This window comes from Peromyscus californicus, unplaced genomic scaffold (genome assembly GCF_007827085.1).
Source record: "Peromyscus californicus insignis strain IS unplaced genomic scaffold, ASM782708v3 Scaffold_10__1_contigs__length_136768540, whole genome shotgun sequence".
Classification (NCBI taxonomy): domain Eukaryota; kingdom Metazoa; phylum Chordata; class Mammalia; order Rodentia; family Cricetidae; genus Peromyscus; species Peromyscus californicus.
This window is the reverse complement of record NW_026294391.1, coordinates 50722144-50742961: the sequence shown is the minus strand read 5'-3', so window position 1 is coordinate 50742961 and position 20818 is coordinate 50722144. Positions and strand designations below refer to the sequence as shown.

The 20818-nt window shown below is 43.9% G+C and overlaps 1 protein-coding gene across 1 annotated transcript in view; it reads left to right on the top strand.

Moving 5' to 3' along the window:
* Positions 1-561, top strand: part of CUNHXorf58 (chromosome unknown CXorf58 homolog) — a 28547-nt gene extending 27986 nt beyond the window's left edge. Inside the window, exon 8 of the mRNA XM_052732733.1 lies at positions 356-561. Within this exon, the coding sequence (XP_052588693.1) occupies positions 356-523 (168 nt within the window). The 3' untranslated portion in view covers positions 524-561. The remainder of the gene's footprint in view (positions 1-355) is intronic.
* Positions 562-20818: the final 20257 nt, after the last annotated feature.

Sequence of the window (20818 nt, the reverse complement as noted above, 5' to 3'; positions counted from 1 at the left end):
TATTTATGTATGTATGTGTTTGTTTGTTTCACTGTGTATCCCTGACTGACCTGGACATCTGTATAAACCAGGCTGGCTTCGAACTCATAGAGATCCACCTACCTCTATTTCCTGAGAGCTGAGATTAAAAGCATGCACCATTGAGCCTGAGCCGGGTGGTGGTGGCACAAGCCTTTAATCCCAGCGCTCAGGAGGCAGGGGCAGGTGGATCTCTATGAGTTCCAGGCTAGCCTGGTCTACAGAGTGAGATCCAGGACAGGCATCAAAATACACAGAGAAACCCTGTCCCAAATAAACCAAAAAAAGAAAAAAGCCAAATATGAAACAGTCTGCTTTTATTTGTAATTGCACGTAGGAAGCACAAGCAGACACATCACAAGTAAAGAAGGTCATATTCTACTGTCCATCATTTGAAATTCTGGCCATTGAAGAAACCCCATCAAACACCAAACTGGAAAAAGAAGAAAGGGAATTATTTGCCTGGTATCAAGACCTATATGTTAAACATTCCTCATTGTTTTGAAACACTAATTGACAGAAAGCAACAGTTGTTTAACAATATTGTTGTCTATAAATAAAGAGCAGCCAAGTAGAAAGACGTCTTTGGTATGCTTTCTTAATCAGATACATGATGTATTTGTAAGCCCTTTTGTGTTACCATAGGTGGGAATGGTTTTTAACCTGAATTGATTACTTCCATTAGATGTCCTGGAACTAGCAATATACATTTCTTTTCAAGAAATCAGAAGCAAATTAATCCCTAGGCATTTGATTCAATGTTGATTTTTTTTTCATTAAAAATTGAATTCACAGGATGAAGGGCTGTTCTTGAGTCGGCCTCCATTACCTTTGCTTAGTTGCATGCTTACTATGCATGCACCCAGCTTTAGACAGTTCTTTAGCATTGTTATTGTGAATAGAGCTGGGACAATACAAGGCTTTACAGGTATCACTACTGTATATTGATTGACTTTTAGATTTTGCATTATATCCCAAAGTGGTATACTTGGATTATATGCAAGCTCTACATTTAGTTTTATGGAAAACCTCCATGATGATTTCCACAGTGGCCGACTACATTTCCACCAACAGTGTATAAGGGCTCCTTTTCCTCCACAGCATTTGGGTTGGTTGGTTTGTTTGTTTGTTTTAAATTCTGTCTTCCATTTATGATGAGAACTGGGTCTTTTAAAAAGTGTGTGTGTGTGTGTGTGTGTGTGTGTGTGTGTGTGTGTGTGTGTGTGATGTGTGCATTCCAGTGTGGGTGTAGTCATTCCATGGTGCACATGTGGAGGTGAAAGGATGACTCTCAGGAGTCAGGAGTCAGTTCTCGGGTTTGGGGAATCAAAACTCAGCTTGTAGGTTCCTGTGACAAATACTTTACCCACTCTTCCATCTTGCCAACCTGCTATTTGATTTTTTAGAGTTCTTCATATATTTTGCCTATTAATTCACTGATAGATAATTGACAAAGATATTTTTCCCAGTCTATAGGCTTTCTCTTTTCTCTGCCGATTTTTTTTCCTTTGCTGAAACTTTTTAGTTTTGTATAATCCCATGTCAGTTATTGGGATTATTCCTTGCCTATACCTGTATTTTGAAGTGTTTAACCTGTTCTTCTCTGGTAGTTTCAAGATTTCAGATTTTACATTTAAGATCTATGATCCATTTGAATTGACTTTTGTGAAAGATAAGAGCTAGAAACCCAATTTCATTCTTCTATATGTGAACATCAGCTTTCTCAGCATCATTTGTTGAAGCTGGGATTTTTTTTCTTTTTTTCTTTCTTTCTTTTTTTTTACTGAATGAATTTGACTCCTTTCTCAAAATTAGGTGTCTGTACCTGCAGATGTTTATTTCTATTCTATTCCGTTCCATTTGTTCACATGTCTGTTTCTTATTGCTATGACTTTGTAGTATAGTGTGAGGTCAGATAGAGTGATACCTCCAGAATTAACTGTTCTGCTTAAGATTCTTCTGCTATAGTGGGTCTTTTGTGCTTCCATCTGAATCTTAGCATTATTTTTAGTTCTGTGAAAGTGTCACTTGGATTTTGATAGGGATTGTGTTGGATCTGTGGATTGCCTTTGGTAAAATAGTCATTTATACGGTATTAATCCATGAGAGGTCTTTTCCATCTTCTAGTGCCTTCTTTAATTTTTTTCTTCAGTATCTTAAATTTTTCATTTTAGAAGTCTTTCACTTCCTTGATTGGGTTCATTATTAGATATTTTTTGAAGCGATTGTGAATGGACTCTCTTTCCTAATTTCTTTCATAGAAACTTCATTATTAGTACACAGAGAAGCTCCTGACTTTTTGAGATAGGATCTTACTATGCAGGTCTGGCTTATCTGGAACTTGCTATGTACATCAGTCCGGCCTTAAACTCAAAGATACCCGCCTGTCTTTCCTGCTGAGTGCTGAAATTAGAGTCATGTACCACCACACTGGCCTAAAGCTGCTTATTGTGTATGTTGATTTTGTATCATGCTATTTTGCAGTAATTGTGCATCATATCTGGTTTTTGGTGGAGTCTTTGGAGTATTTGAAATATGTGATCATGTCATATGCAAATAGGGATAATTTGACTTCTGTTCTATTTGTATCCCTTTTATTTCTATATATTTTTTATCTAATTGCTCTGGCTAAGACTTCGAGCACAATATACCCAATTTGTCAATTCCTGGGATTATTTCGTGTGCTGTTAAAATCCTGTTCAGAGAGTCCTTGTCTCTAGCATATCTTAAAATGTTTTGCTTAAAATTTCCTGACTCAAGAAAAGACGGAGAAAATTCTAGATAGTCTAGGAAGACTAACCAAAAACCCTAAAGCTAGATAAAGTGGGCTTTATTCACATTTAATTCTGAAATTATGTATGTATTTAACCACATCTTCAAATAACATAAAATAAAATCTACAGGCTGTGGCAGTCAGCTTGCGGCCTCTGTAACAAGTGCCCACTGTAACCAACTGATCAGGAAAAAGTTGAGTTTAGAAATTTCTGTCTACTGTTAATTATCCCACTTGTTTGGGGCCTTTGGGAGCAGATCACGGCAACAGATCGTAGTGGAATATAAAACTGAATCACCTTGTGGTCTAGAAAAGAGACAAAGAAGGATCCAGAGGGCACACCGTTCCCTTTAATGCCACTCACCAAATGACCTGAGGACTTTTTTCTAGGCCCCGCCTTTCGTGTCTGTCTGTGCAGTTGGGAGGCTTAAGCAAGAGGGTCAGGAGGTTACATAGTGAGTTCAAACCCAGCCTCACCTACATTAGACACCATTTGAAAAATCCAAGAATGAACTGGAGAGACGGCTCAGTGGGTAAGAGCATGGACTGCTCTTGCAGAGGATATTAGTTCAGCTTCCAGCACCAACTGCCTGCAACTCTAGCTCCTAGGGGATCCATCTCCTTCTTCTGGCCTCACCTCTGTACACTCACATGCACAGACAGACACATACACATGACTGAAAAACCAAACCAAACACCCAAACTCCAAAATCAGGGCCTGGAGAGATGGCTCAGCAGGTAAGAACACTTACTATTCTACTAGAGGACCTGAATGGGGGTTCTAGACTCAACTCTGGAGGCTCACAGTTGCCTGTAAGTTCCAGCCTTAGAGGATTTGATGCTCTTTTCTGGCCTCTGTAGGAACTGCGCGCACGCGCGCGCGCACACACACACACACACACACACACACACACACACACACACACACACAGACCATGGGAAGCCAGCTCCCAGATCTGCTTCAGGGCAAACAAAAAGAATACCTCAGAATAGCAAGGGCTTAGGAAACTGTTTTATCTGAAGGTATTTAGAAATAAGTTTCTATCTATCTGACTGGTAAAATAAGGAAACACACACGCTTTCTGATGGAAGCTTTCTCTTTTACTTCATCTTAAAAATGGTCTCTGACTCTTTCTATGTCCACACAGCTACATATCTCCACACCTCTACATTCTATACATACAGCTACATATCTTTCTGTAAATAATACGGCTATACATCTCTGCACACAGTTACATCTACTTTCACATGGCTACACAGCTTTCTTTTACATACATTTCTCTTCTACATCTCTTTTCTATATAGCTTCTTCTTCCTTGCCTCCACACTTACAAATCTCCACACAGCCACAGCTAAACATCTCATTTACACAGCTCTCTCACCATACAGCACTTTACACGGTTCCTAGGCACAGCTCCTCTATGCAGCAGCAGCTCTTTTAAACAACTCTCTCTTCTCTCTCTCTCTCTCCCTTTCCCTCTCTCTCTCTCTCACTCATATACATATACTTCTTATACATTATTCACTCACTCTTTACTCACTCTCACTTCTCTCATGCTGCTTCTTCATCTCTCACTCAGTGAGCTTTTGAGCGCACACACACACACACACACACACACACACACACACACACACTTCACTCGCATTCTACACAGTTGTCTCTCTCCACACCACCACTGCTCTCTCAGAGCCAAACTCTGGACAATTATAAGTTACATTTCCAGGGTCCTACCCATAGTTATAACGTAAGTTTCTCTTACGCTAGTAATGTCACACTGACCCATGCACGTAGCTCTAAGTTGGTGAGGGATCCCAGACATTAAACAATTGGCTGAACCTTGAACCTCAGACGGGGACTAATTGCAAAAAGTCAATTACTGAGAAAGTTATGTCTAATAAAGTTGCTTCTATCCTGACCTGAATCAGCAACAAACAACACCTGGGATATTGACCTCATGTGTTTGTCTCTAGGGGCAACCAGCCTGCTTTGACTAAGTCTAAAGTTAACTGTCTACGTAAAAGGCTGTCTTTGTAGCCGGGTGGGGCATGCCTTTAATCCCAGCACTCGGGAGGGAGAGCCAGGCGGATCTCTGTGAGTTTGAGGCCAGCCTGGTCTACAGAGCGAGATCCAGGACAGACACCAAAAACTACACAGAGAAACCCTGTCTGGAAAAGCAAAACACAAACAAACAAACAAAAAAGGCTGTCTTTGTGACTGAGAGCTCTGTCAGTCCGAATAATGTAAAATATAGGCAGAAATCATCTTCCTGATCATCCACAGCTATGTGTGCCCAACAAGTATAAAACACACCACCAAAGAAAGGGCTGTGGAAAGAACCGCATAGCTGTTCTTATTAGGGAGGCATAGCAGTGACACCTGAGAAAGTTACAAACAGAAAACCACCAGTCATTCACAGTCAATAACCCCACGGCTTTGCCAAGTGCCCCCCCAAACAGGGAATCAGGGGTCAACTTGTTAAACACTAGTTGTCACTGTCATACATTCCCATGGCCCCTGCACACACACACCTCCTCCACGTATATCCACATCATTAAAAAGAAAAGGAAAATATTTTAAACTCCTAAATCAAAATAAAACAAAAACAAATTAAAAAAAATATGGGGGCGGAGACTCAGTGGTGTAGGCAGAAGTTTCTGTCCCATCAGCAACTCCAAAATACCTGGCAGCCATTTCCCAAATTACCACACAGAAGCTTTCATGAATTATAAATGCTTGACCAATAGTTCAGGCTTATTACTAACTAGCTCTTACATTTTAAGTTAACCCGTATTCCTTATTTATGCTCTGTCATGTCGTGGTACCTTTATCAGCATGGTATGTTTATTTCCTGCTCCCTCTGTGTCTGGCTGGTGACTCCTGACTCTGTCCTTCTCCTTCCCATCATCCTTAGTTTGGTCACCCTAACTATACTTCCTATCTGGCTACTTTTTAAAAATCAGCATTTTATTAAACGAATTGAAGTGATAAATCTTTACAGTGTACAAGAGGATTATTCCACAGCACAGTGGGGTAAATTGCTTGCTGTGTAAGCCAGAGTACCCAAGTTTGGATCTCCAGTGCCTGTATAAAAAAGCCTTAGGCATGGTTGGGAATCTCTAACCTTAGCACACACAGCATGTGTGTGTAGGTGGAGGGAGGGCAGAGACAGGCAGATGCCTGGAATTTTCTGGCCAGACAGTGCCACCAAAATGGTGAGCTCTAGATTGAGTGAGGAGACCCTCTCTCAAAAAATAAGGTGGAGAGTGATTGAGGAAGACATCTGACATCAACCTCTGGCCTCCACACACAGGCACAAATGTGCACTCCCACACATATACACACACAGGAGCACGTCCGCAAGCGTACTGGAAGGACCAGAGCCAGCACAGGACACCCCAGGAGCAAGTTCTCAGCACAAAGGGAATATCTTTGCCCCAGAGAGAGAAAGGGCAGGGAATTAGAGACAAAGACAGGAGGCAGAGGACCGGGAGGAGGGGAAAGGAGCCAGGAAAACAGGGAAGGGACATTTGCCCCGAGGGACAAAGAGCAGAGCCTTAGAGACAAAGACAGGAGATAGAGGACAGGGAGGAGGGGAAGGGGACAAGGAAACCGGGGGAAAGGGACATTTGCCCCCGAGGGACAAAGAGCAGAAAATTAGAGACTAAAGGAGGAGATAGAGGATGAAGGAGGAGGGGAAAGGGGACAAGGAAACCGGGGGAAAGGAACATCTGCCCCAGAAGGACAAAGGACAGAGGAGACAGATGTGGCCCATAGGTGAATGGCAGTTGATTTACTTATTTTCAGTTCTATTTTTTAATTTTTTGTTTTTACAACCTGACCGCAGTTCCCCCTCCTTCTTCTCCTTCCAGTCCCTTCCCCCCCAACTCCATCCATCCACTCCTCTGTTTCTTGAGAAGTTTATAAAGGGAAAAGGAGGAACCCCGCGTTGTGACGAGTTGGTTAATTTTGATTTGACATGTTAACTAGGGCAGCCAAAAGAGGGATTTTGATTGCCGGACTTAATACTTTGATAGCTGGACCTTGGTAGTCAGCCTCAGGAGGCGGGCATGGCCCAATAAGGGACTAGACCTTGGGGGCTAGCTTTAGGAATGCAATCTAATGGTTTTCAGCAAGGGGAGAAGGGTGAAAGGCAAAACCTGTTTGTCGTGCTCAGGCCTGCTGGAGCCCCTCACATACACCATGCACATAGAGGGGTTTTACAAACAGACATCGTGTGATATAAAGGAATGAAAACTGTGTGAAGATGAATATCGCACTATTGATTACGTACAGTTGTGAAAAATTAGAGAGTGAAATACCCTTGGCCAGTTGTGCTGGCACCTGCCTGTCATCTCAGCACTTGGGAGATGGTGACAGCTGGCTGAGGGATAATTAAAGGGTTCATCCTTGGCTACATAGTGAGTTTAAGGCTGGACTGTGTGACAAGAGAGTATGTCACAAACAAATTTAAACTGTCCAATGAATGCTAGGCATGATGACATACATCTGTAACCCCAGCACATGGAGGGGCTGAAGCAGGAATCTTGCTAAAAAAAAAAAAAAAACCGGGCTGGAGAGATGGCTATGAGGTTAAGAGCACTGACTGCTCTTCCTGAGGACCTAAGTTCAATTCCCAGCAACTACAGGGTGGCTCACAAACCATCTATAAGGAGATCTGGTGCCCTCTTCTGGTGAGTGTATGCATAATAAATAAATAAAAATACATTAAAAGAAATTATATCTTTAAAAAAATCGAATCATTTGGGTATGTCTAAGCCAATTTGTATTTTATTGACCTAATGAGCTATCAGGGGACCATTAAAATTATTACTCATTAAATGAACTATAATATTTTTGAGACAGAGTTTCTCTATGTAGCTTTGGCTATCTTATCACTATTAGACCAGGCTGGCCTCAAACTCACAGAGATCCACCTGCCTCTGCCTCCTGAATGCTAGGATTAAAGGCGTGTGCCACCACTGCCCAGCAAATGAACTATAATATTAAGTGGAAAGTTTAAACCTGTATGTTACCTCTGCTGGCGTCCATGCAGACACACGTGCATACAAAACAAATACCCATACACATAAGATAAAAAGAAATAAAACGGCCAGGTGTGGTGGCACATGCCTTTAATCCCAGCACTCCAGAGGCAGAGGTGAATTCACGGCTAGTCTGGTCTACAAAATGAGTTCCAGGACAGCCAGGGCTGTTACACAGAGAAAAGAGAAACGCTGTCTCAAAAACAAGGGGCAAAAAGAAAGTGAAAAAAAATCATTAAAAACTAAAACAAAAATTCTAACTTTATACATAAAAAGAAAGAGCCTGGTGTAGTGGTGTATACCATTAATCCCAGCACTCGGGAGGCAGAGACAGGTGGATCTCTGTGAGTTCGAGGCCAGCCTGGCCTACATAGAGAGACCCTGTCTCAAAAAAAAAAAAAGAAAGAAAAAAAAGAAAGAGTGAGTAACAGAGCTGGGGCTGTATCTCAGTAGTAGAGTACTTTATCCTCGGAAGTACTTTATCCTCCGAAGCAGAGAAGAGGAGGAGGAGCCCAGCAGGAGGAGGAAGAGGAGGAGGAGGAGGAATACCAAATGCCTTCTCCACTAGCAGCAGTTGCATTGTGCTCGCACTTCGTCAGCAAACCACCAGAGGGAGCACTAGAACCATTTCTAGCCTCCGGAGCGATCGCGGTATTATTCTTGTTTGTTTTGTGTTTTGGTTGTTGTTGTTGTTGTTTTGTTGTCTTGTTGAGGGGTTGTTGTTGTTCCTGCTGTTTGTTATTGTTGTTTGAGACAGGGTCTCTCGAGGGATAACCCAGGCTGGCCGTGAACTCACAATCTTCCTGCCTCAGCTTCCCCGTACTGGGATTTTAAACAGGCAAAAGCGTGCCTGACTCATTTCTTTATTCCAAACCACCTAGTTTGGAGTACTCACTCAGTCACATCCTCTCTGGGGCACTAGTATGCTTATCCTGAGTCAGGCAACGGGCCCTCCTGCCTGTGAGCACGAGGATAGACTTTTGGGCTGCAGAGTGCTGAAGAGAAGTTTTCTGAGCTGGGAAACAAGCTAGAACTGAAGTAAGGTGACCAGATCAGACAGGGATGGAGCATGTATTCGCTCACGGAACATTAAAAACCCCTGCCCTCTGCTCTGACCAGACACTCAGGATTCTGGTAGTTAGAAGTGCACCCTCTAGGAAGTTTAGAAGAGACTTTTCTGGAAAGTCTGACCAAGAAGAAAGACTTCAAAATACTGGTATGGGGGAAGAGAGTCCTACACGTATTGGCTCAATCAGCCAGGGAGGCCGGAGCAGTGAGTTCTGCTCTACGCAGAGCCTTGGCTCTAGTTTTCTGGTACCTGGTTCTTAACTAAGCACAAAAACTGGGCATCACTGGACAGCTGAAGACGAAGAAAGCTTCTATTGCCTCATATTTTGGCATGATCTACAGAGTTCACACTCAAGACCACATGGCCAAATTACAAGTACAAACCACAAATGAACTCCTAATATTAGTAAATTTACAATTTAGTGTTGGGCCACCTCATAGCTATCCTGAGCCATATTCGGCCTATGGGCATTGAACATCTAGCAAGGATGACAAGCGGAGGGAAAAAAAAGTTTGAATAGATCCTCTGAATACAGAAACCTTTAAGAAAAATATAACTGCGGGGCAGTGGTGGCACATGCCTTAAATCCCAGCACTGGGAGGCAGAGGCCGGTGGATCTCTGTGAGTTCATGGCCAGCCGGTGTACAGAGTGAGATCCAGGACAGCCAGGGCTACACAGAGAAACCCTGTCTCAAAAAAACAAGACAACAAAAAAGAAAGAAAGGAAGGAAGGAAGGAAGGAAGGAAGAAAGAAAGAAAGAAAGAAAGAAAGAAAGAAAGAACAAAAGAAAAGATAACCAATGAGAGATTTTTTTTTAAAAAGACTGAATTATGGGCCAAGAGCAGTATAATTATATACATATTTATGAATGGGCACTTTGGATTTAAAGGATTAAATTTGAAATTAAAGAACTCTACCAAGAGGAGCTGATTGGTAGAGCTGATTGGGAGCTCAGTGGGAGAAGGTGCCTGCTGCCAAGTCTGATGACCAGACTTCGAACCCTAGGATCCACATGGTGGAAGGCAAGAACTCACTCCCACGAGTTGTCCTTTGACCTCCATACATGAGCTATGGTGTGCACATGCCAACAAACATGCACACAAAATAAATTTTTGATGCAATAAACTTTTTTCATCAAAAAGAACTCCATCAGGAGCAATAGAAACTACAAAATTTCGAGTGAAGCAATGGTGGTTCAAACCTGTAAGCCTAGCACTTGGGAGACTGAGGCAGGAGGATTGCAAGTTTGAGTTTAATGTAAGTTACCAAGTGAGACCTAGATTGTATTTTACATATTTATTTATTTATTTATTTATTTATTTATTTATTTATCTATTTATGTTTAACATTTATTTATTTATTTATTTTTGGGTTTTTGAGACAGGGTTTCTCTATGTGTCCTTGGCTGTCCTTGAACTCACTTTGTAGACCAGGCTAGCCTCGAACTCACAGAGATCCACCGGCCTCTGCTTCCCGAGTGCTGAGATTAAAGGCGTGTGCCACCACCACCTGGCAAGAACTGGATTTTAAAAAGAACAACTAGGAAGTTTCATTGTAGTATTTTAGGATACTATGACTAAAAGACAAATTGCAGTCTCCTAAATTTGCAGGAAGAAGAAACTACTCCCACACAATGGCTCTGGGGCAGACTTTTCACCAGTAACCCTGGAAGCTACAGGACAATGAAGTGAGACCTTGAAAATCCTGAGGTAAAGAATTTCACCTAGATTTCCAAAGCAAGCCGGAGTCTCACTTCAGGGGAGATAGAATAGGGGCGGTTTTTTCCAGTCTTGCAAGAGTAGAGCAATTTTACCTCCCATTTGCTTTTCTTGAACAACCCTGGAGGATATGGTTTCACCTAGAGCAGAGTGCAGAGAAAGAAAGATGAACTTGGGATCCAAGAAACAGAGTATCTAACACAAGAGAAGCGAAAGAAATACTTGAGATAGTGGAAGAAACCTCGAAATAGGAGCAGTGGGGCCGACCTGGGAAAAGAAATGGTGATTGGGCCAATCAGATGGCTCCAGAAACTTCTTAGGAAGAAAAAAGCATGAGCCTAAGGAGTCTCAATTATGACAAGTTTCCCTAACCAAAAGTCAAGGCATCCATGCTCCAGAAACCAGACCCATGGAAAAATGGGACAATTAGTAACTTCAGAAAAAAAATGAAAAGGTTTCAGGGAAAGGAAGAATAATGATAGTACACATTTGAGCATGAAATAACACACACACTGCTCTACCAGAAATTATAGTCTGACCTCATGGGAAGCCTGGAGGGATGGGAAGTGTGTACATGTGCAGTTGTGGAGGTAGATGAGGAAAGAGAGTTTGAGCCTGTCCCCAGCAGTGGGAAAACTCGGGTGACACTTAGCTCGGTTTGCTTGGGTTGCTGTCACAGAATACCAGAAACCAGGTGGCTTACAAGCAGCAGAAATTTATTTCTTGCAATTCTGGAGCCTGCAAAGTCAGAGATCAAAGCGCCAGCAGCCTTGGTGTCTGGGAGGAGGATCTGTGTGTAGGGGCGGTTGTCTGCGCTTTACCCCTGAAGGTAGTGGGTAAGTGCTAGGTACCTGTCATTGAAGAAGGGCTTTTCCCTGGGTCCTCACATACCAGAAAGGGGTACATGATCTCTCAGGAGTCCCTTTCGTAAAAAAAAAAAAAAAAAATTGACATTGTGTGTGTGTGTGTGTGTGTGCGTGTGCGTGTGCGCGCAGGCACACATGCCAATGTATGGGAAGAGAGGTCAGAGCCAGTCAGTTCTCTTCTTCCTCCATGTAAAACCTTATTTGAAATTATTGCTTCTGAAGATCAGAAAGTGGAGGAAAAAAGAACACACTCTCATGAGTTTTATGACATCACTGTGTAAGTATTTGATTGTTTTACATTTATTTATTTTATCGTGTGTGTGCTCTTACCAAGAGGCACATGAGAAAGTCAGAGAACAACGTGTGGGCTCTGGAGATTGAACTTAGGTCATCAGGCTTGGCAGCAAGCACCCGTAACCACAGAGTCATCTCACTGGCTCAGAAGAATTCGATTTTCCAAAGTCTGCACGCTGGACCAGCAAGATGGGGCAGCAGCAGAAAAGTACTTGACGCAAAAAGCCTGACAACCTGACTGTGAGTCCCAGGACTCACATGATGGGAGGAAAAAACCAACTCCCAAAAGTTGTCCTCTGACCTCCATATATGTGCCGTGGTGTGTGCACGCGTGTCTCTCTCTCTCTCTCTCTCTCTCTCTCTCTCTCTCTCTCTCTCTCTCTCTCTCTCTCTCTCTCTTCTCTCTCTCTCTCTCTCTCTCTCTCACACACACACACACACACACACACATTTCTGCATATGCATGCATTTGATTTTAAAAACTAAATTTAAAAAATGCAAGAAAAGAGCCGGGCGATGGTAGCCCATGCCTTTAATCCCAGCACTCAGGAGGCAGAGGCAGGAGGATCTCTGTGAGTTCAAGGCCAGCCTTGTCTACAGAGTGAGTTCCAGGACAGCCAGGGCTACACAGAGAGACCCTGTCTCAAAAAAAAAGAAAAAAGGAGACAAAGACATCTGTAGAAAACGATCTAAATGTACAGTTTAAAGATATCTTTTAAACGATCTAACAACCCTCTGCTTTGAAACCCATTCTCTCATGAATTTCTTTGCTTAGTTTGATTTTCAGGACTTCATTTGTTCGCTGCCTTGTGTACGGTGGACGCGGTGCTTCGTCAGAGAAGAAGCTATTTCAACAGGCAGTAGCAGCCACAGGGACAGCTTCATACTTGCCCTCCATAGCCACAAGTCCTGGGGAGTAAAGGCCTGGGCGACACTGTGTCGCATTAGGCTTTCTCCCTGACCTTCCTCCTCCAGGGCTCATGTTCCACTTCCGCTTCACCTCAGAGGCTCCATCAGGCAAGTGCAGAACTCAATGTGCAAAGGTCACCCCCTCTTACCCTTGAGGCAGGAGCAGGCCCCTGGAGAGGACACCTCTACAAATAGCACAGTGTCAGAGCAGCCACCTACCCTTCTACTCACCTCTACTAAGAGTGAGCACACTCCTTCCTTTTATGGTAATCATCGCTTTGTTTTACCGAGTCATCACCTAAGCACACATCCACAAACATGCTCATTTCAGTTCGCCTTCTTTTTATACGGCCTTCACTCCTTTTTCATCTAGAGGTGCCCTGCCTACCTCTTTTCAAAAGTTGTTTACATTTATTCGATTGTTTATTGACTTTTTATTTTTTTGAGACAAGGTTTCTCTGTGTAGCCCTGGCTGGCCCCAATGTCACTATGTAGAACAGGTTGACCTCGAACTCAGAGATCCACATGCTTCCAGTTTTGCCTCTACCTCCCAAGTGCTGGGATTGAAGTCGCACACCACCATGCCCAGCTTTTTGGTTTTTAAGATTTTGTTTTGATTTTATGTGTATGGCTGTTTTGTCCCCATTTATGTATGATCCAGCACTTGTCTGTAGTGCCTATGGAGGCCGGAAGAGGAAGTCACTCCCCTGGAATGGGGGTTACAGGCACTGGTGAGCTGCCATTTGGGTGCTCGGAAGCAAATCCAGGTCCTCTGGGAGAGAAGCAACTGCTCTTAACCACTGAGCCATGGTTCAGTGGGGGGGGGGGAGATTTCTTTTTTTTTTTTCTCTCAACTTGCTTTTTATTTATTCTTTGTGTCTTTCGCATCTTGCATCCCAATCCCATTCATTTCCCCATCCCCTCGCATCCAACCTCTGCCCCCACAACCCTCCCAAAACAAAATAAAATTAAAGAGAAAAAACAGGTATACTTGGACCTTTTCATCAGGACTGCCAGCTCCCCAGTAATAACACTTATTATTAATTATAAAAGATCGGCCATAACTTAGGATTGTTACTAACCAGCTCTTACAACTTAAATTAACTCATTTTTATTAATCTACATACTGTCACGTGGCTCATGGCTTTACCTGTCCTCCAGCATGTCTTGCTCCTTCTGTGTCTCCTGGTGATCCCACCTTTCTTCTTCCCAGCCTATACCTCCTGCCTAGCTAATGGCCAGTTAGCTTTTTATTAAACCAGTAAGAACGTGTGTTGGCAAAGACACATCTTCACGGTGTACAAATGATTATTCCACAATGAACAGGAAAAAAGGAAAAAATCCCATCGTGGAAGCTGCGGTGTGACACAGTGAGTCACGCAGTAAACCCCTTGTCCATATATATTTACTTGCAAGTGTTCACTGCAAAGAGCCATTGTTCTGGTTCGAGACCTCTGGCTTCTACTGTACCATCAATGCTGGGCCCTCACTGGACTCCTCTTGGTTATCCTGCTGTTGCCCTGTGTCCTGGAGATCCTACAGCTTTGGGTCTGCAGGACCGGCCCCTTCACGTGCTCCAGCAGATCATAGATCAGGTGGATGTTGAGGTGGGCTAATTCATAACCCTGGTTCTGGGCCTGGGTAGTTGCAGGGTTGGTCAGCCCACCACCTCTTCCCTTTCTCTTTCCCTTTCCTCTCCAGCATTGCCCAGTCTAATTCATCCCTTGAAGCAATGAGCAAGAGGTGGGCTAGTTCTGATTTCATGTCCTCAGGGTTGGCTCTTCCACACCTGGACATTCAGGGTCAGCTCTGCTGTGTTGCCCAGGAAAAGTGCAGGGGCCACTCTCCAGAGTGCTGCAGCTGGTGACCTCTTATGACCTCAGGGCCAGCTCTCCCACCTGCCACAGGTGTCCAGGCACTGGAGGAGGGAGGGCTCCTCCCCCTCCCCACACCACCATATGGCAGATGAGGTGTGGGGCCAGATGTCTCATGCTCTTGTTCTCAGGGTGGTTCACCCATACCCCTGTCAATAAAGTCAGGTCGGCTATGCTGCCCAGGCAGGGTGCAAGGCTCACTTTCCTGAGTGCTGCAGCTGGTAATGGGGAGGGTCAGCTTCCTCACCCACCATAGGTGGCAGAGGCAAGGAGGGGAGGGCATCTTTCCCTCACCCTCACTACCACCCACATGGCAGACAAGGAGGGTGTGGCCAGCTATCCCACTCTCACGATCCTCAGGGGCAGCTCACCCATGCTTCTGCCAATAAGGTCAGCTCTGCTGTGTTGCCCATTTTCCTGAGTCCTGCAGCTGGTAATGGAGAGTTGGCTCCCCCGTGCAGGTAACAAGGGGTGAAGGGTACGGGGAGGGGGAAGGACATCTCTCCTCTGCCCATGCTACCACATGACAGACGAGTAATGGAGATAGCTCTCCCATGTTCTCAACCTCTGGGCTGGCTCACACCTTCACCAACAGGGTGGCCTCTACTGTGCTGCCCAGGTGAGGCTCAGGGCCTGCTCTCCCAATTGCTGCAAATAGTGGGGGGCTGGAGCAGCTCTCCTGCTCTTTATGACCTCTGGGCCAGCTCTCCCACCCACTTCAGGCATAGAGGGGTGGGAGTGGGGAGGACATCTCTTCCCCACCCATGCCACCATATGGCAGATGAGGAGTGAGGCCAGATCTCTCCTGCCGACATCCTTGGGGCCAGCTCATCTGCACTCCTGTAAACAGGCTCAGCTCCACTGTGCTGCCCGGATGAGGTTCAGCGCCTGATTTCCTGAGTGTTGCAGCTGGTGAAGGGGAAGGTCATCTCCCTCGCCACCGCCACCTGGAGGTGGTAGGGGGGAGGTGGGAGGGCATCTGTCCCTCACCCCCACCACCACATCACAAATGAGGGAGATGGTACCAGCTATGGCCCTCTCACTCACTCAGGGCTGGCCCACCCACGCCAGACTGCAGGGTCAACTCTACTGTGCTGCCCAGGGAAGGCACAGGACCGGTTCTCCCAAGTGCTGCAGCTGGTGAGGGCTTGGGTCAGCTCCCCACCTGCTGCAGGTAGCAAAGGGCTAGGGGAGGAGGGCATCTTTCCCTCACACATGCCACCACATGCCATACAAGAGGGGCACGACCTGCTTTCCCATTTTCATGCCCTCAGGACCATCTCTCCCATGCCCCTGCAAACAGGGTCAGTTCTGTTGTGCTGCCCTGGTAAGGTGTAGGAGCCTCTCTCCTGAATGCTTCAGCCAGTGAGGGGGGGGGGGGGCTAGTTCCCCCTAGTGTTGCAGCCAGTGAGGGGCAGGGTCAACACTGTACAGCACCGGGCGGGCTCCTGGGTGCTGTGGAGGTGTTGCTGGAGTCCTCTCGTAGGCCGGGGATAGAAGACTATTTTTATTTTTTATGTGTATGGGTGATTTGCTTGAATAGACTATGTGCGTGCAGTGCCTGCAGAGGCCACAAGAGGGCATCAGATCCCCCTGGAACTAGAGTTACCACAGTTGTTAGATGCCATGTGGGTACTGGGGATCAAATCCAGGGTCATCTGTAAGAGCAGCAAGTGCTCTCAACCAGTGGTCATCTCTCTGGTGCTGCCTGCTTACCTCCTTTTCATCCTTACAATTTGTTGATTTAACTGGCTGCATCTCCCAGCATCTGGGGAGAGGAATTGAGACAGGGTCTCTCTACATATCCCTGGTTGTCCTGGAATTCACTATTTAGATCAAGCTGGCCTCACACTCACGAGTTCCACCTGCCTCTGCCTCTCAGTGCTGGGATCAAAGGTATACACCACCACACCCTGCTAGGATCTGTATTTTTTTTTTTATTGAATATCCACAGTGTGGCTAAAATCTTACCTGTGAGTGTTTTGTCTGATCATATGCGTGCCTGGTGTCACAGAGACCAGAGATATCACATGGCCCTGGAGCTAGAGTTACAGGCAGTTGTGAACTCCCATGTGGGTGCTGGAACTCAAAACTGGGTCCTCTGCAAGAGCAGCAAGTGCTGTTAACCACTGAGCCATTTCTCCAGCCCCTCATTGTTATTAAAAACATTGAAAACTGCCTTGCACACCTTTAATCCCAGCACTGGGGAGGCAGAGGCAAGCAGACCTCTGTGTGAGTTTGAGGCCAGCCTGGTCTACAGAGTGAGTTCCAGGACAGACGGCACTACACAAAGAAACCCTGTCTCAAAAAATCAAAAAGAAAAAAAAAGAAAACAACCTGAAAAACCAAAACTAATTCAGAATATATATATATATATATATATATATATATATATATATATTCAACAATTACTACATATTTGAAAAGGAGAAAGCTATGGAATAATTTTAAACTGTTTTCATCATTTCAAGCAACTTGTTTAGGAATAAATTAAATGCAGTTCACATTATAACATTAGCCTGGCCTCTGTATTAGTTGGTTTTTCATTACTGTGACAAAATGCCAGAATTGGTCAGCTTATAAGAAGGAAAGAGTCATTTTAGTACAGAGGTTTCAGGTCAGGGTTGTTTGGCATTGTCTTTTGGGGCCTTGGTGGCACAATGCGCTGTGGCAGGACTGTGTGACAGAAGAGGTCTGTTTACCTCATAGCAACAAGACAGGTGCCAGGGTTCCAATATCGCTCCTTTGATACCATGCCCCCAGTGGTTCAGCTTCCTCCCCTTCCCACTGAGGCCCACCGATTAATGCTTCTACCACCTTCCAGTAGCATAACCAGCTCAGGATCAAGTCTTTACCAATATGGCCCTTTGGGGAATATCTCCAAATCATAATGGTCTTCAACTCAGAAGACAGCTCCGAAAAGAGTAGGCCTAGCCAGATGTAGTGGCCCACACCTGTAACCTCAATACTTAGGAGGCCAAGGTTGGAGGGTTACTGTGAATTCTAGGCCAGCCTGAGTTATTGAGTGAGTTCCAGGACATCATGGGCTACAGAATGAATCTCTATTTCAAAAAAGGAAAAAGAAAATTGTCAGACTTTGTGTGAAATACATAAGGGACAAGGCACTCCTGATAAGTGAATAGAGGCAATATAGCAATGCCTTCCTAAAGACAATATTAACTGTTGACAATTTATGTAGAAGCTGCTGGTCAAGGTGGGTTCATTAATGATATACTGACCAAGCACCACTGATAATGACTGCAAATTTCCAAGGAGCAATTTTTGGGGGGGTATGAGGGGGTGCTGTCCTGGAATTCACTCTGTAGACCAGGCTGGCCTTGAACTCACAGAGATCCACCTGCCTCTGCCTCCCGAGTGCTCAGATTAAAGGTGCGTGCCATCACCACCCAGCCCAAGGAGCAATTTTTGGTAATCAAGTAATAAAGGATTTTTGAAGACAAGAAGTAATATCATTAATATTTCTAAATAATCACAACCATAGTGAAAAAGGGACATGGAATAAATGAGTTATATCCTATATACCCTCTTCCTAAGGTGATCCAACAGCACAATTCCCCTAAATAGTGCTAATTGTCTCTAGGAGATTATTGACAACTGGAAGAAATGTTAATTCACATCAAGTCATGTGGAATATTCCTTTACACTATGTGAAGATGTTGCTGTGATTGCTTTAATAAACAAGCTGCCTGGCCAATAGCTAAACAGGATAAAGTTAGGCAGGAGAGCCAGACTAAGAATGATGGGGAGAAGAGTAGAGTCAAAGAAGAGGCCAGCCAGATGGAGAATGAGTTGGATACACAAAATGGGATAGAGGTAAAGGCCACAAGCCTCAGGGCAATACATGGATTAATAGAAATGGGTTAAGTTGTAAGAGCTAGTTAATAATAAGCCTGAGATATTGGCCAAGCATTTATATATAAGATTAAGTCTCTGTGTGGTCATTTGGAAGCAGCTCCTGGGACAGGGAGTGGGCAGTCAGGACAGGAAAACGCCACCTAGAAAGTCAAATTTCAAGGCTTCCATTTTGTAACCTATAGTTGATTAAGTTATTTCACATGTCCTTTCATTTAAAATTAACTCATGGCTTATTTTCACATCAAACTGGTGACTGTAATATAGTAAATATACAAAATTAATCAGGTTTAGTAAGGGGAAAATACATTTCCAATTCTACTATTAAATCTTTGTTTAAGGGCTAGAGAGATGGCTCAGAGGTTAAGAGCACTGGTTGCTCTTCCAGGGGTCCTGAGTTCAATTCCCAGCAACCACATGGTGGCTCACAACCATCTGTAATGAGATCTGGTGCCCTCTTCTGGTACATAGGCAGAATACTGTATACATAATAAATAAATCTTAAAAAAAAAAAAAGAAAAGAAAAAAGAAATCTTTGTTTAAAGGCAACATGAGAAGCCCAACATCTTTGGCCAGGAAAGATGTAGAAAAAGTGAATATGGCCCAACATTCAAAACTGTCTGAGTCTAGTCTATAAATTTACAGTATTATATTCAGCTGTGATTCATAGAAATGACATTAAGCTTAAAATATTCAAGTGTGTCGTTTTTAAAGTTCTCGAAGAGTAAATCATTTCCTTCTGTATTTTGGGAAAGTGAATATTCATTTCTCCCTGGTGATATTAAATTATGACAATCTTTGGCATTCAAATTAACCTGTCAAATTGCATCCTCCCCAGTTCTCCAACATTTACAGATATGAGAAGCTTCTAAAAATGAAAATAAAAAGATATGATGGTTATGGACCACAATAAAAAAAATCATACCACTCCATCATGGAATTTTTTAAAGACTGAAATACAATCTAAGCATATTTTAGATCAATAATTATTACAGATTTCTATAAATAAGCTTTCAGTGTTAAAAGATGTTGGATCAGCGTTTCCGGAAATCTATGACTAATGCCATTATACTCTCTGTCTGAAGAGTTTTATTATGACATCATTTTTTTCAGAAACTTTAAATATTAATCCATAGGTTATTCTTAGTGTGTTTTATTTCTGATTCAGGGTACTTTGCCTCATTGTACATATAAATGCAATTCTTTTAGCATGCTAGAGTGAATCAAGTCAGGTGGCAGTATTTAAGTTTGCATCCATTTCAACCAAATTAAAATGCTCTGTGCAATGACAGTACCTGGCCAGTCTCTCTTTCCCTTCACAAACTACTTAGGAAGGCACAACATCAAAAGTATTGTTTTGAGACCTGTCTGCTCCTGTCCCCAGACTGCCCTCCACCTCTCAGACTCCAATGCTTCTTCTGTCCCAGTCTCCCGAGTAGCCAAGACTTGAGGCACGTGCCACTCTGCCTGGCAGGAACATTATTTCTCACAAAAATTTTAGAGTCACTTGTGTGGAATACATTTCCATAGTTCAAGTAATTTGGCAACAAATTAAATCTTGATATTCATGTTTTTCTTCTAATATCATGCAAATATTTCTCTGGGAGCTAATTTCTCTCACTGTGTCCAAAACGTAACTTCCGACCCTACTGTGGCAGATGCTGCAACTGAGCAACCTAGATCTCCTCGCCTTTACTGCCTAATGGACTTCCAGTTTGCCAATCCCTAGGCATCTTTGTTTCGGGCAGTCCCCTGCCCCTGGGCTCAGGCATGCAAAAAAACAGGCTAGGTCAATTTGGCTCTTGAGTTGGTCTCCCTCAGAGACTGAAAGACATCCCAACTCCTTCTGTCTTGTGGGGTGACTGAAGTGTGTGTGAGCTTCATGCTGGTTCTCAGTCAGAACTTTCCAGCACAGTAGAGTTTGAGGCCCCCACAGTGGTGACTGACATAATACACCTCCCCTCTTGGCTTGCCTCGACTTCCTTCCCTGGTGATTTCCTCATTTTCCTACGAAGGTATATTTTGTTTTTGTTGTGTTTTCGCACCTTCTCGGGGCCAGAAGGTTGCCTTGCCTGCACCCTGTTTCTGCTTCTGCCAGCCCGAGGCTCAGCAGCCTGGCAGGCTTTGTTCTTCGCACTGCATTTGAATTTGTCATTTCCTGGGCTTACAGCGCAGTGAGCAGAGCAAATGTCAATTGTGTTAGGAAATGGCTTTTCGGCTACTTCTGGATCTGTCTTCTTTGTACTCTGTGTTAAAAAACAGTCATTTTATTCCTCAGCTAATCCCTCAAGATAAACAAATCTACAATTGGTTCTGGCAACCTGGAGAGAAAAAATTGGGTCTCTGGAGTCGCTCTAGTCAAGCACAGGTTCCAGTCAGT